This window comes from Salminus brasiliensis, chromosome 24, assembly GCF_030463535.1.
Source record: "Salminus brasiliensis chromosome 24, fSalBra1.hap2, whole genome shotgun sequence".
Lineage (NCBI taxonomy): Eukaryota > Metazoa > Chordata > Actinopteri > Characiformes > Bryconidae > Salminus > Salminus brasiliensis.
The window spans coordinates 1156776-1176873 of NC_132901.1; the positions used below are offsets into that span (position 1 = coordinate 1156776).

The window sequence follows — 20098 nt, forward strand, 5'->3', positions numbered from 1 at the left end:
CGGGGCTGGCCTTTATAGGGTGTCCCATGTAATGTTGATCCCCTCCCGAATGTCATCAGCGCAGCCTCTTTTACACTATTCCTGTGCAGAATGGACACACACACACACACACTCCCATACACACACACACTCACACACTCACACACCCCTTCCTACGCTGTGCCCATTTTTATCCCAATCCCGTCTCTGTGTCCGGGTGTGTTCCTCCGTCTGACTGTCCTCCCACTCCGTTTCCAGCGGGCCGTCCTCTCTCCCCGTCCCACCACAGAGCTGCACTCGTCTCACTACACCCGGGGTTTGGGTGTTTCCGATAAAGTGACCAGTGAGCGAAAGCACAAGGTAGGTGTTTCCGATAAAGTGGCCAGTGTGTGAAAGCACAAGGTAGGTGTTTCCGATAAAGTGGCCAGTGTGTGAAAGCACAATGTAGTGAGTGGACATACAAAATAGGTGTTTCCGATAAAGTGGCCAGCAAGTGGAAGCACCAAGTGAGTGTTTCTAATAAAGTGGCCATTGAGAGGAAGCACAAGGTAGGTGTTTCTGATAAAGTGGCCAGTGTGTGGAAGCACAAGGTAGGTGTTTCTAATAAAGTGGCCAGTGTGTGGAAGCACAAGGTAGGTGTTTCTAATAAAGTGGCCAGTGGGTGAAATCACAAGGTAGGTGTTTCTAATAAAGTGGCCAGCAAGTGGAAGTACAAGGTAGGTGTTTCTAATAAAGTGGCCAGCAAGTGGAAGTACAAGGTAGGTGTTTCTGATAAAGTGGCCAGTGTGTGGAAGCACAAGGTAGGTGTTTCTAATAAAGTGGCCAGTGAGTGGAAGCACAAGGTAGGTGTTTCTGATAAAGTGGCCAGTGAGTGAAAGCACAAGGTAGGTGTTTCTAATAAAGTGGCCAGCAAGTGGAAGTACAAGGTAGGTGTTTCTGATAAAGTGGCCAGTGTGTGGAAGCACAAGGTAGGTGTTTCTAATAAAGTGGCCAGTGAGTGGAAGCACAAGGTAGGTGTTTCTGATAAAGTGGCCACTGGTCAGGTGTAATCTGCATTATCCAGAATAATCCCTCAATCCGATAACACTACAGCAGATTATCCTCTGAGGAACGCTGCAGCCAAACAACAGACGAAGCTGAGCAGGGCGGCTGGATTACACTGCGGCGGAGATACAGGGCCTAATTACCTGAACACACACATACACACACACACACACACACACACACACACACACAACCCGTCTCTATCTTTCTTCCATGGTTACTCACCAGCTGAAGTCAGCAGATACCAGACAGCTTAGTATATCGCCCACCACACACACACACACACACATACACACACACTATAATGTGTGTGTAAGAGCAAAGTACAAATAACTCTGAAATGATAAACACACATCTGCAGATGTGTCTGTGTGTGTGTGTGTGTGTGTGTGTGTGTGTGTGTGTGTGGAAAACAGGTGTTTTCCACCACCCCCTGATCTCTGCTTGTTTTCAAGGTTGATTTACAGTTATGAAGGCCTCTACGCTGCAAGAGCATCTAACACACACACACACACACACACACACACAAACAGAGCATGGCTGCTTCTATTGGTACCCCCCCACACATGGGGGACTTTGCCCATTGTGTTCTATGGGCTTCGTAATGCAGTGAGGTGCTTGGGCCCCCGATTATTGCCACCACATCTCCAGACGTGTGTAGACACCTGAGCAGGCCCAGTTATAAGGTCCAGCATCCTGAAATCAACAGTTGGCAGCAGTAACACTGCTGTTAGAACATTGCTGTGAGGATTTGATTGCATTTGGCCTTCTATTGTGTTCTACTGGCTTCATAATGCCATGCGGTGCTTGGGCCCCTGATGATTGCCACCACATCTCAAGGACCTTGCACACGCCTGGGTAGGCCCAGGGTTCTCTTCTGTAAGCAAGTCTATTAACCGGGTGTTGGATACCAGGGTGTTGGTGCTGTGGTGTACTCCTCCACAATAGATGGCGAAACATTGCTGTGAGGATTTGATTGCAAGAGATTTAGCCTATTAGACGGACGCTGTCCATCGCTGTCTACCACCGGCTCTGAAAGCGCCACTTGGGGGTTGGGTCGAACAATGAGTGTGGGCCGCTTGGGGGGGTGGGGGGTGGTGGGGGTGTGTAATATGGGACATGGGACGCTGCTCAAAGCTCCATTAGCGCTAAACACTCCTTGCTAAAGTACAGAGCGGACGCTGATATGCTGGTGATAATTGCATGCGAAAGCTGTGTGTGTGTGTGTGTGTGTGTGTGGGTGGGCGTATGTGTGTGTGTGCACGTATCACAGGAGCTAATCTCTCTGTGTTTACCTGGTACACTTATGTAATCCCGTGAGGAATGCGAGGAACGCAGGAATGCCCGCACGTCAAAAAGAACAGGTAACCTGGGCCGGCCTGCACACACACTTTACCTGTCCACTGTTATACGTAGAGTATTGCTATTTAATGCATGGAAATCGCCACGGCAACAAAGGCATATGCAGAACTGTGTTGATATTGCTTAACCGAGTGGAGAGGTTGGTGTAAAAAGTGCAGGTGGAGAACCTTCAGTTCACCCTGGACTAGTTACTGTATGTAGGAGGTATTTTATTATATTAATACATTTATTACTGTCTTATTAAAGTGTGTATATTTTTGGAATTTTTGCTACAATGTTTCCTTTTTTGAAGTTGAAAGAAACGGCCAATTAAAAACAATTTATTTGAGATTATAAGATCAAACATAATTGATTATAATTAACTTGTAATAATGACTACACACTTATACCCACTTTCAGACAGTTGCTAGGCTGTTGCCAGGATGTTGTCACTGGGGTAAAACTATGCTATTGAATACCAGGTGGTTGCTACAGTGTTGCTAGGTGCATTGGTTGATGTGAGTAAATATGTTGTTATTGCAAAGTCACAAAGTCGCAAAAATGACAGTCAAAATTTTTTTTTAAGAAAAAAAAAAAACTATAATATAAAAGTCAAAATTTTAATAATTGTTTTAAAATATATTTTTAAAGAAAATAAATTAAAAAACAACTAGAATATGAAAGTCAAAATTTCAAGATTTTTTTTTTGTTTTGAATAATTTTTTTAGAGGAAAAGAAATAAAAAAACAACTCTAACAGTCGCAAAGTTGTGAAAACATCAAAAGTCAATTTTAAGAAAATTTGTTTTTTTAAATATGTATTTTTTTTTAAGAAAAAAAAACTATAATTTGAATGAAACAAGAAAATACTATGATAATAGGTTACATTTATACGAAAAGAAATTATTGATATTAGAAAATGTTTATAAAAGAAGATGGAAATGATCCATTATATTAAATCATTATTTAACATTAAACTAAGAAATCCAAATTCTGACATTTCGAAAGAAAAAACATTTATTTCATGAATATCTTAACCAAAAAAATTTGAGAATTCAAAATATTGAAAAATGTGCAATTTAGTTGAATGTGTGTATTATATATGTATATAAATCTAGCTTAATATGGTTAAATATAGCTGCTGAAAAGTCATTAAATAAGCTTGGCTCATTATTGAACGGCGCAGACAGTGAGGTCATGCGCTTTCAGACCCGTGATTGGTCATAAATCCGCGTTTCCTAGCAGCAGTCATTCCAGTCACGCGGGACTGTCCCACGGTGACGACCCCGACGGTCTCTTTTGTCAGCCAGTGAGTCAGCCAGTGCATCTCTCTAACACACACACACACACACACACACACACTCACACAGTAATGAAGGGGTCCAGGCGTGTGAGCGCTTGTGTTGTATTAGTTTGGTTTTCTGTGCTAACTGCGCTAAGTGCTTTATATTTACCATCCCATTAAAACTGCTCTACTGCACCTGGAGCTGGCCGGAAAGCAAACAGCTACTCTGGAATGCGAGTGTGTGTGTATGTGTGTGTGTGTGTGTACCTGGCAGCATCACAAATCCAACAGCTTTGCTAAATAGACTGTAATTACACAGACTTCCATTTAAAAGCCTGGAATCAGTGTTTTTTGTTTTTTTCATTATGCAAATCAGTTCATTGTGGGACGGCCAAAAGTGTCCCGGGAAAAAAAAAGGATGAACTTAAGAGACCAAAATGATCTCAACATCTACTGACGCGATGGAAGTGACGGGCAGGCGTCCAACATAGCCAGCCTGTACATATAAGCTCATCTGTCAAACGTGGTGGAGGTAGTGTCGCTTAGGCTTAAGCTTAGGCTTCCGAGGCTGCTCCTGGAGCCGGGATGCTCGCTAATCTCTGGCTAATCGTGGGTGGCGTAGCTCAGGAGTCTACGGGAAAATACGCTATAGGACAAAAGTATTGGGACACCTGCCCGTGCACTGTTTAAGGGGATTAAAAGGAGCCGATGTAGGTCCATGTTGATCTGCTCCTAATCTTTTGGCAGTACTTCTCTCCCTGAATGCATTCCTTAAAAGGGGTGTCCACAAACATTTGGACAGGCTGTGGATGTATCTGTGCCTGGTATTCAAATAGGCCTAGGCCTTAAGCTGTTAGCCATGGTCCACACTTACCCTGTTCTTGGGCTTAGCCCCGGGGGTCCCGCCGGGCCCTGCGGAGGACAGCGATGAGGAAGACTGATGATGAGGAGTGCTCAGAGAGCGCAGAGAGCCGGAGAGACTCTCATCTCCTTCTAGAGACTCTGCGTCCATTTCCTGTGTTACGAGAAGGACGCCGATGGCGATAGGGTCAGGTACGTGTATGCCTGAATGTAAGGACTGCTGATTGGCTGATGGAGATGAGGGGGAGGGCTACTCACAGAGATGATGCGCCTCTTGAGGGTGGGCGTGCCGTTGTCGGAGGGGGCGGAGCTCAGGGCGCTCTCGATCTCCTGGTCCAGTTGGTCGAGCTTCATTATGAGCAGGACCATGGAGTCCAGGCGGGACCGCTCCTTCTCTCGGTCCTCTCGGGAACTCTGAAATACAAGACGCACTTAAGCTGACCAACCACTAAGGGGCGCCGGACCACACGACTGACCGGGCCGACGCGCACATACGAGCCGACCTGGAGCCGAAGCTCATTTATATATACTCAACTCAACTGTACGTGTCTCGGAAGCCTCATTTCAGTAGGACAGCTTACTTACTTTTGACAAAAGTATTTGGACAGGTTCATTCACTGTTTCTTCCAGGAGGGCTTTTGTAATGCGCTGTGAGGATTTGGTTGCGAGGTCCAAAAGTACTGGATGGAGCACCACCACCACCACCATTCACCATCATTCCAGAGAACACTGGACTTCTGCTGGGGGGGGGGTTGTACCCCTCTGGCCCCTCTAGTCCTATTCTAATGGCAGTACATACGTCTCTACAGAGGCTTGGCAGGATGAGGATGTGTGTGTGTGCATTTGCTTTGTTTGCTAGAAGGGGTGTCCATAAATATTTGGACGTGTAGTGCGTGCCATTGAGGATTGTTTTCCAAGCTATGCCTTTAAAACAGGGTGGTGAGAGTGAGAGCCTGCGCGAGAGAGAAAGAGAGAGAGAGCGCGAGAGCATGAGTGGGAGGAGAGAGCTGCTGCAGTGCCAGTCGTTCTTACAGGAGGGGCACTGTACTGGCGCTTGCCCTGAGTGTGACCCACGCCAAAGCAAACACACCAACACAATGCAGAATAGTGTGTGACGGACTTGCGTAGCGCGCTGTGGTATTCGCCCTTAATGTGTTTTAGATGGGCTATCTATTACACACACACACACACACATACACACACACACACACACACACACACATACACACATACATGTAGCACATGACTGGAAACGCTGACCCAGTCCGCCGCCCACAGTGGGCCTCAATAACACACACACACACACACAGGCTAACACGTTCACCTCGTCCACATACAGGCCAATTAAAGCAGCCCTACCTAAATCTAACGTCCGCCGCCTTCCCGTCCCTTCAGCCAGCAGCGCTAGCCAGGAGCTAAGAGGCTAATCTCGCTAAGTTAGCAAAGTAATGTAGGTTTACGGGCATGAATTAGCATGGTGCTAACTGCAGGCCTAAGTCATTGCGCTGGGGTGACCGGATGCCCTCTCTTTAGGGTCTAAAACATGCAGAAAATATTTTTTATATAAAATATTTATAATTTTATTTATTTATATTAGCATAGTTTTATATAAATAAATAATTTAATATTTCATTTTAAAAAATATATATGTATATATATATATATATATATATATATATATACATATATATATATATATACTTATTTAATTAATTAATTAATTAATTAATTTATTTATTTTTACTAAGTTAATTGCCACTGTCGACTTTCAAGGGAAGTCAGTGGAAATAAAATATTCATTTTGGAGCATTTCTATTGGCCCGTTCATTCTAAAATTGACACATATGAAGCAGCCCAGACCCAAAGCTCATTTAAATACTTCAACTGCATGTGATTCGTTTCAGTAGGACGGTTTACATACTTTGGACAAAAGTATTTGGACAGGTTCATTCTTTTTTTACATTTTATTTTATTTACTTATTCATATACGCATATTTTTAATAACTCATTATATATATTTTATTAATATTAATATTATATATTATATATGTTTTTTCTTTACAAAGTTAATTGTCGCTGTCAACCAAAAAAAAAAAAGTCTAGATTTTGGAGCATTTTTATTGGACAAAAGTATTTGGACCTGTTTATTCTTTTTTTACATTTTATTTTATTTACTTATTTATATCCGTGTATTTTTTTAAATAATTAAATATATATATATATATATATATATATATATATATATATATATATATATATATATATATATATATATAGTTTTGTTTTGTTTTTAAGATAATTGTCGCTGTTAAGCAAACCAAAATAATTCTACAAATTTGCAACTTTACAAGAAGAGGAAAACAATCTTCTTAACTTTCAATGGAAGTCAATGGGGGAAAAAATATTATATACAATTTTGGAGCATTTCTATTGGTCCGTTCGTTCTAAAATTCTGACACGGAATATTTAAAAAAAACGACCAGATTCACATTATGACAAAAAAATAAAAAGATAAAATAAATAAAAAAATTAAATAAAAAAATCATAAAACACACCGAGTTGATGCAAATCAGTACTAAAAGCTAATGCAGCAAATATTCCGATCTGTCCAAATCAATAATCAGATCAGATCAGATGTCGTCCACTGTCACTCAGACCAGATCAGACCATGCATGGTGATCAGCTTGGACATGCTAGTCAACCAGCACGGGTCAAGCTTAGTCATACTGGTTGTTCAGCTTGGTCAGGTTGCTCCTATTAGCAGACCAGCTAAACCATCACACGCTGTGCTGGTCAAGAGCAGGGTTAGCAGAGGTCAGCCAGTTGGCTACTGTTTAGCAGCCTGAGCAGACTTAGCAAAGCTAGCATCCTGCACTGGTCAGTTATGCTCGGGCACATTTCCTTACAGCACATCTAATTTACTGTGCCCAGATTATGATATTATATCAAGGCAGATCTGATTTTCCAGGTCAGGTCCTGACCGCTACGTCCACTTCAGCAGAGGACTTTGGATTGAATTTAGCCAAAAATGAAGGAGGGCTTCAGACGTGACGCTGGCGTCCCATCTAGGAAAGGACATTGGAAAAAAAAAAGACGGAAAGGAGCTAAGTTTGATGCTAATCAAGCTAACAGAAGAGCGTAGGCTAAGCTAATGTGTTGAGGTGCTTTTCAACTACTGTCCTGCGCCTTGGACAAAATGTCCCTCGACCCAGAAAGCGTGGACAAGCGACCACAGGTCTAGCGCCTCTGCTGGCGACTGGTTGCAACATGCGCGAGGTGGGCATGGACCATGGAGTCTGAGTGGGTTTGTACGTGTGTTGTTCCTGGGACCTAGTTGGGCCTCCCAAGCGGACCCCTTCATTACAGCCCACCCTAATCTCACACGGGTCCTATCTAGACCCCATTTGCAGTGCACAACCTGTAGGGGGCCCATGTTTAACACCGCTAAACCCAGTTGGGCTAACCATGCTGGAAGGGATGAAATGGAACAGAACCATGGCGTCCATGTTTTTTTACGTCTCCGTGTTCACACACACACACACACACACACACACACAGAAATAACCCTGGCGCTTCTGATCATTAGCATTTCTTCGCTACGGCACAGGGCGGGACAAATTTGCGGCTTCATTGCGAAGGACAGCCCAATAAAAGTGTGTGTGTGTGTGTGTGTGTGTGTGTGTGTGTGTGTGTGCCCTAGTTTTGTGGTTTTGCTCAAAGTTGATTCCACCCAATCAAATTAGCGAAAAACAGCTGGCTAGCATGTTGGAGTGCTCTCAGGCTAAACAAAATCCAATCAACCTTTCACACACACACACACACACACACACACACACACAGCTGTGATTAGTCTTTCTTCACAAGCGTCATATTTGCTTCCAATTTCGTCAATCAGTAGAAATAGGTCAGCAACGCTAGCAAACACACACGCTAGCAATTCATCACACACTGAGCTCACACACAAGGCTAACAGCTACATTCTGAAGTGTGTGTGTGTGTGTGTGTGTGTGTGTGTGTGTGAGACAGAGAGGGAGTCTGATTCCGGACACCTGGCCTTATGGGCAATCTGAATACTCCATCTGTCCAGCTAGCACAGGATGACCAACGTGGTCGTGGGCTAGGTGGGTCCCAGGTGGGTTTCTAGCCCACCCTAGTCTTACATGGGTCCCATCCAGGCCCTGAGTGCAGGGTACCTATTTAACCCCTCCTGGTCCCGTCACTGACCCTGGTAGGCACCCATATGTGGGGCTGACGTGGCACCCGGGGGCGAAACTCACCGGTTCCCATGTGGGATAACCATTAACATTAGCTGGGTCACTGGGGGCACACTGGCGTCCACTGTGGTCAGAACGTTTTGCCAGAACGTTTTTTTTTTTTTTTTTTTAAATGATTGAACATTGAACCTCTCTCTCTCTCTCTCTCTCTCTCTCTCTCTCTCTCTGCCTCTCTCTCTCTCTCTCTCTCTCTCTCTGCCTCTCGCTCTCGCTCTCTCTCTCTCTCTCTTTTGCTCTCTCTCTCGCTGATACAAGGTTGAACACTGACCTCAGGTGGTGTTCTACTATCAAAACACATGAGTGAGAGTAACAGCACCAGTCTAAGTCGACCCAAAGACTTCACTGCCAATAACATGATTTACTCAAGCTTAGACTAGACCTAGTCCACTTAGATTAGACTAGTAGAAATTAAACTACGCGGCTAGGAATTAGACTAGGCTTACTATTTTACTATTAGAAGTCATAATTAGATGTTAGAAATCAAACTATTAGTAATTAGTCCAAGTACTAGGCTATTAGTAATTAGACTAGACCAAATATTAGACAATTCAAAATTAGACTGGACTAATTATTAGATTAGACTTGTCACTACATTCTTAGACATCAGACTAGACTTGGTACACAGTTATAAATTAGACTACTACAAATTAGACAAGACTTAATCTTACACTTCAAACTATTAGTAATTAGTCCAAGTACTAGGCTACATTCTTAGACATTAGACTAGACTTGGTACACAGTTATAAATTAGGCTACTACAAATTAGACTAGACTTAATCTTACACTTTAGACATTAGATTAGATTTACATTGTACAATACATTTACAATTTTATTAGACTTTTTAGGAATTAAACAGTACTGTTTATTAGATAAATAGAGATTATACTAAAAATGAGACTAGACTAAGTTCGACTATAATTTAGACTTGGTTACTAGAAATCAGACTACATTAACTATTAGACTATCAGAAATTAGACAAGACCAAATATTAGACAATTAGAAATGAGACTGGACTAACCTTTAGATTATTACAAGTTAGACTAAGCTTTTTGCCACACTCTTAGACATCAGACTACAATTGTTACACAGTTATAAATTAGACTACTACAAGTTAGACTAGACTTAATCTTACACTTTAGACATTAGATTAGATTTACATTGCATAATACATTTAGATTGTTTTATTAGACTTTCAGGAATTACACAGTACTGTTTATTAGATAAATAGAGATTATACTAGAAATTAGACCAGAGTTACTTTTACACTATTATAAATTTGACTATAATTTCGACATGGTTACTAGAAATCAGACTACAGTAACTATTAGACTATCAGAAATGAGACTAAACCAAATATTAGACAATTAGAAACCAGACTGGACTAACTTTTAGATTATTATAAGTTATTAGACTAAGCTTATTGCCACACTCTTAGACATCAGACTAGACTTGTTACACAGTTAAATTAGACCACTACAAGTTAGACTAGACTTAATCTTACATTCAGAAGATTAGACTAACAATTACGGTACAAGTCTAGATGACTAGTCTTTTCTATTAGAGACTATTTGAATATAGAAGAGACTAGGAGTAATGATTAGACCAAATAACAGATGATTAGATAATTAGACTGTCTAATCAAAATATTGTAAAATCAATACTGTTGTTTTAGAATACGACTTAATCTTACGCTTACACAATTACAATACACATTTATACTAAACTATTAGGAATTAGATTTTTTATTAGATGAATAGAGATTATACTGGACTCATTATAATACATTAGACTACACTTATACAATTTAATACTTAGACAAGACGAAGTATAAAATCATTAAAAGTTAGAACTTACTTCTACACTTCTACACAAAATCTGACTAATTGAAATCTGACTGGAGTAACTATTAAACTATTAGAAATTAAACTAGACTAACTACTACAGTATTAGAAGTTGAAAATGATGTTGCTAACATTTACAATATTAGACAAGATTAAATACTAGACTATTAGAAATTAGACTAGACTGACTTTTGCACTTTACAAATTAGATTAAGATTAATCAGACAAATAAAAGTTTTAGATTACTATTACACTATTGAAATTTACACTTAGACTACGGGATATGGGACTAGAGTAGTTATTAGATCATCAACTTGGGCTATTGGACTATTACTCTAGTATAAATTAGACACAATTAACTATTTCACTGTTAGATTAGATTACCTTTTAAACAATTAAAAATGGGACTGGAGTAAATATTAATCTGATTACTAAATTAGACATGACTTTTTTATTAATTAATAAACTTAACTTTTTTATAGAATTATTGTTATATTCATTACTAGAATTTAGACTAGACCTATTACACTACTAGAAATTAGACAAGATGTTTTATATAAACTGATAACTAGGAATGAGACTTTTAGAAATTATTCTACACTTTTTCACCATTAGAAATCAGACTATTATTATTATTATTATTATTATTATTATTATTGTTATTATTAGATTACCAGTATTATTACACGTTTAGAATGTAGACTAGACAATTTCAGTATTGGATATTAGACAGAATGACCTATTTTACAATATGATTACAGTAGATTAAGTATTTTAAAGTAAGTTTTAGAAATGAGACTAGACTTATTGGGCTAATTCAGAAGATTAGACTACATTTTTATTAGAAATGACTTATTATTTACTTCTTATTTATAGGAAATATTACAGTACAAGTCTACATGAACTTTTCTATTAGAGACTATTCAAGAGGAGTAATGATTAGACCAAATAACAGAAGATTAGATTATTAGACTGTCTAATCAAAATATTGTAAAAATCAATCCTGTTTTTTGTTTTAGAATACGACTGGATTTTCATTTCTGATATCTGATTGAGTTTTTTACACACACACACACACACACACACACACACACACACACACACTTCATATTCACACTACATGTTCATGCTGCATATCCTCTCCGAGCGCTAACCTTTCCTGTGACATTTTGCCGGAGTGTTCAGCTCTCGTTTTTAATCACGCGCTGCAAGTGACGGCCCAGACGGACACACACACACACACACACACACACACACACAGCCCTATTTACTCCTCATTCCCATCTAATGGAAGCCTGCCGAGAGAGTCTGGGGGGCTTGGTGTATGAAGTGGGTGCGGGTGAATATGAAGGTGTGTGTGTGTGTGTGTGTGTGTGTATGGTGGGGGGTGTACAGCCTCTTCTCAGCAATAATGAAAACACAACAGTTCCTCTCCACCTGGCTTATGGAGAGCGTGTGATGCTGAAGACATGCGGTAATAAAGATATTAGCACTATGCTAATTGCTAATTGGTGTATGTCCGCTTTCATTACTTGCTAGCTACGCTAGCTCCAGTGTTAAACTACAGAAGCAAGCTTCAGACACGGAACATGTCTTGGCTCACCTGACTACAGTGCGCTACATTTGGACAAAAGTATTGGGACGCCTGCTCATTCGCTCATTCTGCTTCTTCTGAAATCAAGGGTGTCTTTTGTCGGAGTAACTGTCTCTACTGTCCAGGGAAGAAGGAGGCTTTCTACTGTTGCATTGCTGTGAGGATTTGATTGCACACCTCATCATCCCCAACTCCGAACTCAACAGCCCATCATTCCAGAGAACACAGTTCTTCCACAGCTCCACATGCTGGGGGGCGCTATACCCATCTACTAGCCCACGCCTGGTGGTGGTGGAGCTCCATCATCATCCAACATCCTGACCTCACTAGTGTTCCTGTTGTTAGGCCCCCTTTCCAGAAATCTCCTTTTTTAAAGCCCCTGCCTGCAGTTACCTCGGCCCCTAGTTGCAACTACATATCCCAGCATTCCACCCTGCAAACCGCACGACGGCCTCATTTCCGAGAAAATAACCCATGGACCGCACACACCGATGATCCGACTGTGTTCGGGGACAGTGATGTTTACAGTTGTTTTGTTTGTTTGTTTGTTTGTTTGTTTATGTGTCTGTTTCCTGTCCTGCACTACAGCAAAGGGACAGCAGGGGGAGCCAGACATCAAACAAAAAACAAGCAATTGTTACAAACACCCCCCCCCCCACTCTCACACATACACTCATATATAATAAACAAAGACACAAAGTCAATGAAAAGGTTCTTCAGCGGTTGCTTAGCGAAGGTTATCGGAACCACGACAACTCAAAGACGTAGACCCTACGATACCTGCACTGCTATGCCCGCATTCTCCACCATACCTTTACCGGTGGCCCAGCGGTTGGAGCAGCTCCGCACGATTGAGGACAGGGTTGTGGGTTCGATTCCCCTTGAGCTGTTGAGCAGGGCCCTTCACACTCTGGAGTTGGCTGCCCACCGCTCTGGGTGAGTTTATATGAAGATAAACTACACCTTTTCTTGACAAAAGTATTGGGACACATGCTCATCCCTTCCCATCCATTCACCGTTTCTTCTGAAATCAGGGGGGTTAAATAGAGCTGATCCTGCTTTTGTTGGAGTAACCGTCCAGGGACAGTTCTACTAGGCTTTGAGGGATGGAACATTGCTGTGAGGATTTGATTGACTGTATTCAGCGCCAAAAGCATTAGTGAAGCTGTCATCTTTCCCAACTCTCCAAACCAAAAGTACTCCTCCCATCCAAAAGTACTGGATGGAGCTCCACCACCAGGCAGCATGGTGCCAGTAGGTGTTGTACTTCACACTCTAACATGCTCTGGGCTAGGCTAGGTGGGTTCCAGGTGGGTTCCAGGTGGGCATGGGCTCTGAGTGGGTTGGTACATGGGTGTTCTTACTGGGCTTCCCATTGTTAGAGCCCTTAACCCCAAATGAGTCCCATCAAGGCCCCACAACCCAGATGAGGCCCATGTTTAACCCCTCCTGGTTGGGCTACCTATGCAGTCCCCACGTGGACATGTTATCTAGGCCCTAAGAGATATTTGGACATGGGACGGGGGACGGGGGACGGGGGGGGGGGGGGGGGGTGAGTGTGTGTGTGTGTGTGTGTGTGTGTGTGTGTGTGGTAGTTCATATTCTTTAACAAGACTTCAGGGAATATTGATCAGAATAGATGAATTGAAGTGTGTGTGTGTATGTGTGTGTGTGTGTGTGTGTGTGTGTGTGTGTGTGTTTGTGAGTGTGTGTGTGTGTTAGTCCCTGTAGTCCTCTGTAATATCTTGTGACTGCTCGTACATTTATTCTCCATTTAGCGCTGAATTAGCCTGTCAAAGCTATTGGATTTGCTGATGCAGCCACACACTCACACACACACTCTCTCTCTCACACACACACACCAGGTCTGAAACAAACGGCTCACTCAAAGCCCCCAGAACAGCAGCATCTCTGATAATCCCCTGTTTTCCAGGCATTCCAGCGCTGGGTTCCTCGAGTTCCCTCCATCTGCTTTTGTTTATCTGTTTGTTTATTTGCTTTTGTCTCCGGGACATTCCTACAGCCGCTTCCTGTTTGGCGACGGGAGCGTTCCCACACCGCTGCCTTTCCCACAATGCACCTCTCACACTCTTTTCCCACAGGTCTCCAGAGAGCGGCGACCCTTGGTAGAAGACTGTCTTGGCTTTTGGCGTGTAAGTGGGTCGTATACCATATGCCTCCTGCAAGCTCCATGCTCATGGACTATATTTGACAAAAGTATTGGGACACCTGCCCGTTCATTGTCTTGGAGTAAGTGTCTCTACTGTCCAGGGAAGAAGGCGTCCTACTAGATATTGGAGGAGAACTGCTGTGAGGATTTGGATGATGATCACCGCCCCACCTCATCTTTCCCCACCCTTTCACGCCAGGCACAATCCACTGGACCGCAGAAAACTGGACCGTAGTGGACTGCCACGCGTTTCAGCCAGACAGCCCCCGGATTCCCCACTAAACCTGTTTACCCAAGTGCGTGAAACTGTAGCTCCGCCTCCTCAGTGTATATCACAATACCTACATTTAGAGCATTATTAATATTCACCCTAATGAGAGACTGTAGCTCCGCCTCCTCAGTGTATATCACAATACCTACATTTAGAGCGTTATTAATATATATTCACCCTAATGAGAGACTGTAGCTCCACCTCCTCAGTGTTTATCACAATACCTACATTTAGAGCATTATTAATATTCACCCTAATGAGAGACTGTAGCTCCGCCTCCTCAGTGTATATCACAATACCTACATTTAGAGCGTTATTAACATTCACCCTAATGAGAGACTGTAGCTCCGCCTCCTCAGTGTATATCACAATACCTACATTTAGAGCGTTATTAATATATATTCACCCTAATGAGAGACTGTAGCTCCGCCTCCTCAGTGTATATCACAGTACCTACATTAGAGCGTTATTAATATTCACCCTAATGAGAGACTGTAGCTCCGCCTCCTCAGTGTATATCACAATACCTACATTTAGAGCGTTATTAATATATATTCACCCTAATGAGAGACTGTAGCTCCACCTCCTCAGTGTATATCACAATACCTACATTTAGAGCGTTATTAATATATATTCACCCTAATGAGAGACTGTAGCTCCGCCTCCTCAGTTTATATCACAATACCTACATTTAGAGCGTTATTAATATTCACCCTAATGAGAGACTGTAGCTCCGCCCCCTCAGTGTATATCACACTACCTACATTTAGAGTGTTATTAATATTCACCCTAATGAGAGACTGTAGCTCCGCCTCCTCAGTGTATATCACAATACCTACATTTAGAGCGTTATTAATATTCACCCTAATGAGAGACTGTAGCTCCGCCTCCTCAGTGTATATCACAGTACCTACATTTAGAGCGTTATTAATATATATATATATGGTTGGTGTGGCGCAACAGATAACACCACTACCTGCCACTGAGCTACCACACTACGTGGGAGACTGGGGTTTGATTCCTGGTCTGGGTGACTGTGCTGCGCTACACCAATAAGAGTCCTTGGGCAAGACTCCTAACACTACACTGACCCACCTCTGTAATACGAGTAACCTTGTAAGTCGCTCTGGATAAGAGCGTCTGCTAAATGCCATAAATGTAAATGTAAATGTAAATATATTCAACCTAATGAGAGATTGTAGCTCCGCCTCCTCAGTGTATATCATAATACCTACATTTAGAGCATTATTAATATATATTCACCCTAATGAGAGACTGTAGCTCCGCCTACTCAGTGTATATCACAATACCTACATTTGTGTGTTATATCGTGATAGTGTAATGTGATGTTGCAGACTGATGTTCTGGACTTTATCTATGGGCAGTAGTTTGATAGTGGGCTGTTGGACGGCCCCAGTAATGTAGGAAATTGTCCCCGCGGGGGGCTGGCATGCGAGGCATCATCAGGGTGACTGCGGGACAATAATGAGGCCTATTTCATCCCTCCCTGACTCCGCTGAAATTGATTTGACCCTGTTTGCTATTGTTTTAGAGTGGCAAAAAAAACCTCCCCAGAGAAAAGGAAATAAAAATATTGTTTATCAGATGCGGGAGGTCATTTTTTCCCCGAAATGTCACGCAATGTGTGAAGACTTGATGTAAGACGTCAATGCAGATAGAGTGTGCTCTAGTGGACTTTTGTTTCTACTGCAGTGCTTCTTTGTTGGATTCGTAATGCTAATACATTTGCTAAAAAAATGAGTTGACTTGATTCGAATGTACGAATCATTTCCACATGGTTGCATAGATTGCAACAACATAACACCATTTTTCAGCTGGCTTACTCGGGCAGTAATTGTGCTGGTGTAATACATCTGTGGAAGTAATGCCCGTATCAGACGCAAGTCAATTGAATGAAGGGCTTTTTTTTCAGTGCTCATTTCACATGAACAATATTTTTCAACCCCATAAATAAATTAGCGCTTATACAGCTAACAGTGTAAATAAAGGTGAGTGGCTGAGATTCGAGATCTTATCTAGAGCAGCTTACATTTGAATCATGTTACAGAGGTAGGGAAATGTAGGGTTAGGGGTCTTGCCCAAGGACTTGTATTGGTGAGGGATGTAGGGTTAGGGGTCTTTTCCAAGGACTCAAATTGGCAGGGGAATGTGGGGTTAGGAGTCTTGCCCAAGGACTCATATTGTTAGGGTGTTGCCTAAGGACTCATATTGGTAGGGGAATGTAGGGTTAGGGGTCTTGCCCAAGGACGCGTATTGGCAGGGTTAGGGGTCTTGCCCAAGGACTCATATTGGGAGGAGAATGTAGGGTTAGGGGTCTTGCCCAAGGACTTGTATTGGCAGGGGAATGTAGGGTTAGGGGTCTTTCCCAAGAACTCATATTGGCAGGGGAATGTAGGGTTAGGGGTCTTTCCCAAGAACTCATATTGGCAGGGGAATGTAGGGTTAGGGGTCTTACTCAAGGACTCATATTGGCAGGGGAATGTAGGGTTAGGGGTCTTGCCCAAGGACTCATATTGGGAGGAGAATGTAGGGTTAGGGGTCTTACTCAAGGACTCATATTGGGAGGAGAATGTAGGGTTAGGGGTCTTGCCCAAGGACTCATATTGGGAGGAGAATGTAGGGTTAGGGGTCTTGCCCAAGGACTTGTATTGGCAGGGGAATGTAGGGTTAGAGGTCTTACCCAAGGACTCATATTTGCGGGGAACGCAGAGTTAGGGGTCTTACCCAATGACCTGTTTGGTGTAGAGTGGCATGGTTTCCAGTCTTTCACAGGGAGGACGGTGTTCTTGCTCACGGTGTTGTCCACTACACCAACCACTCATAATTCTGAGTAATTACTGGATAATACTCAGGTCTCAGGATTGATTAATGCCTGAATAATGAGCCTAGAACTGAAGGTGTTAAATGCTCTGTAAACTTTCATCTAAAAGCCTGTGACCAGCTCTCTCACCCGGAGGGAAACTGAGTGTAGAGTTCAGTATAAACACACACACACACACACACACACACACACAAGCTAAGAATTGCTTCATAGTCTTGCACTCCAAAGGAAAATATTATGAATGTTGCGTAGGTTGGGTCCCTAAGGCCATAACGATGGCAGCAGTATGATAAAATACTGAGGGCCACGGCCAGCGAGAGCACAGCTTTATCACACCATTCTGCTTAAACTGCCCCTAGAACCATCCGACGGCCCTTCTGACCGGCAAAAGCAGAGTTTTACCTCCTCTTTTAGCTTAGACCACCCTGAGAACCTCTCAATCTGACCAACTGTGGCAACTATTCAGATCTACTCAGATTCAGATCTTCTCACATCTTCTCAGATTCACACTGTAGATCTAAGACATGGCTCTCAATGATTATTTATGACCTGGGCACACCTACATTCCTACAACTGCAAAATACAAAAGTATTCGGACGCCTGCTCATTCATTGTTCCTTTCAAAATCATGGGTATTCAGTAGAAGGCTTTCTACTCGATTGTGGAGGAGCATTGCTGTAAGGATTTGATTACCAGCCCACCTCACCCTAAAAGTACTGGATGGAGCACCATCCATTATTCCCGAGAGCACAGTTAGTTCCACTGCTCCTCAGCTCAATGCTAGGAGCTTTATTTCCCTCGGTATAGGACCACGCCTGGCATCTTTCTACAGGCACTAGAAGAGGTGTCCACAAACTTTTGGACACATGGCGCGCTACACTACATGATCTAGGCAGCATGGGAGCCAAAATTGGGTGTTTCTGTGTTTCTGCTCACTTGCATCTCTAATAAACCATCTGCTGCAGCCAGTGGGCTGTACCATGAGAGTGTTTGGCTTGGACAGTGCTCTGGTCAGGAATTGTAGGAGGTATCAGGCTAGTTATGGTTCTACAGCCTCTACAGCCAGACCCTTAAGATTACAGCATGAACTGGATGCAAGTCCAGGATCAGCTGATCTACCTTCTAAACGCATGAGGAGGAACCACTGAGAAGATCCGAGACTCATAAGGAGGAACGTTCTAAGAGCACGAGGAAGAACCCCTAAAAAAAGATGAATGAAAGGGAGAACCTTTTTTAAACAATGTAGAAGAACTGCTAAGATGAACCATGACCCAGAAGGAGAAACCTTCAAAGAATATGAGAAAGAACCACTGAGAGAAACCATCAATCAAAAAGAGAACCTCCCTAACATCTTGAGAAAGAACCACTGAGAGGTACCATCAATTAAAAGGAGAACCTCCCTAACATCTTGAGAAAGAACCACTGAGAGGTACCATCAATTAAAAGGAGAACCTCCCTAACATCTTGAGAAAGAACCACTGAGAGGTACCATCAATTAAAAGGAGAACCTCCCTAACATCTTGAGAAAGAACCACTGAGAGGTACCATCAATTAAAAGGAGAACCTCCCTAACATCTTGAGAAAGAACCACTGAGAGGAACCAAAACTAAAAAAAGTGGAGCTATCTTAGAGCACGAGAATCTCTTTGAGAGCATGAGGAAGAACCACTTAGAGGAACTATCAATCAAAAAGAGAACCTCCCTAAGGAACCTAGACTGAAAAGGAAAACCTATCAACGAGCATTGGAGTGGAACCAAGACTCAAAGGAGAAATAAGCCAAGTGCATGATAAGGAACAGCTGAGATGAACCACGATCCAGAAGGAGAAACTGTCGAAGAACATAAGGAAGAACCGCTGAGTGGAACCGAGACTCAAAGGACACGTTCTCCAACAGCATAACAAGCTGTAACGCTTCTCAAAATGTTCCTCTACTGGTTCATCAGAACGATGAGCTTCCCAATGCTCCTAGAAAGTCTCTCCTTTACAGCCTTCGGTTCTTCCCAGCGGAACCGTTCTGATGAATCTGTAGAGGAACAGCTTGAACAATTGCTCACGTCTTTCTAGCGAGACGCAAACGAACAACAAGAAAAAGGCAAGAAAAACAGCCACAGGTGTCTGCAAACAAGTCCCCCCTCGACATCATTATCGCCAAAATCTGCTTCAATCAGCTGAAACTAAAAGAGCCAAACGAGCGGGAATCCCCCAGAGAGCTAATTACGGAACTTACAGTCATTACCATCATCATCATCACCATCATCAGCATCATCATTATTATTATTATTACTCCAGCTTTGTTTATTTGATTACCTCTCTCTCTCTCTCTCTCTCTCGTTCGTTCCCTCTCTCGCTCTTTTTTCTTCTTCTGCTCTCTCTCGAACCCTGAGTGTGCCTGAACACATGGAACTAGGGGTGTGCGATACGTATCGTCTACGATAATTTCCAAATTGTTGTTTTAACGATGTGCGATGTCACTCACTTTTTGCGGAAAACCTAAAACTCGCCTTTGCGGATTAAACAAACTGTGCTAGGACAGCAACTCGACTACGAACTCTTTTTACCATCTGCGAAGTGACCTAAATACAAAGATCGTTAAAAA

The 20098-nt window shown here is 42.5% G+C and overlaps 1 protein-coding gene across 5 annotated transcripts in view; it reads right to left on the bottom strand.

Annotated features, from left to right (window-relative positions):
* Positions 1–20098, bottom strand: part of dlc1 (DLC1 Rho GTPase activating protein) — a 114396-nt gene that overhangs the window by 86427 nt on the left and 7871 nt on the right. For 4 of the 5 annotated variants that reach the window (XM_072669727.1, XM_072669726.1, XM_072669724.1 and 1 more), the window contains 2 exons: positions 4768–4923; positions 4523–4663 (listed from right to left, as the gene is read on the bottom strand). In XM_072669727.1, coding sequence (XP_072525828.1) covers positions 4523–4663; positions 4768–4923 — 297 coding nt within the window. The remainder of the gene's footprint in view (positions 1–4522; positions 4664–4767; positions 4924–20098) is intronic. The other variant, XM_072669728.1, reaches the window with a different exon arrangement.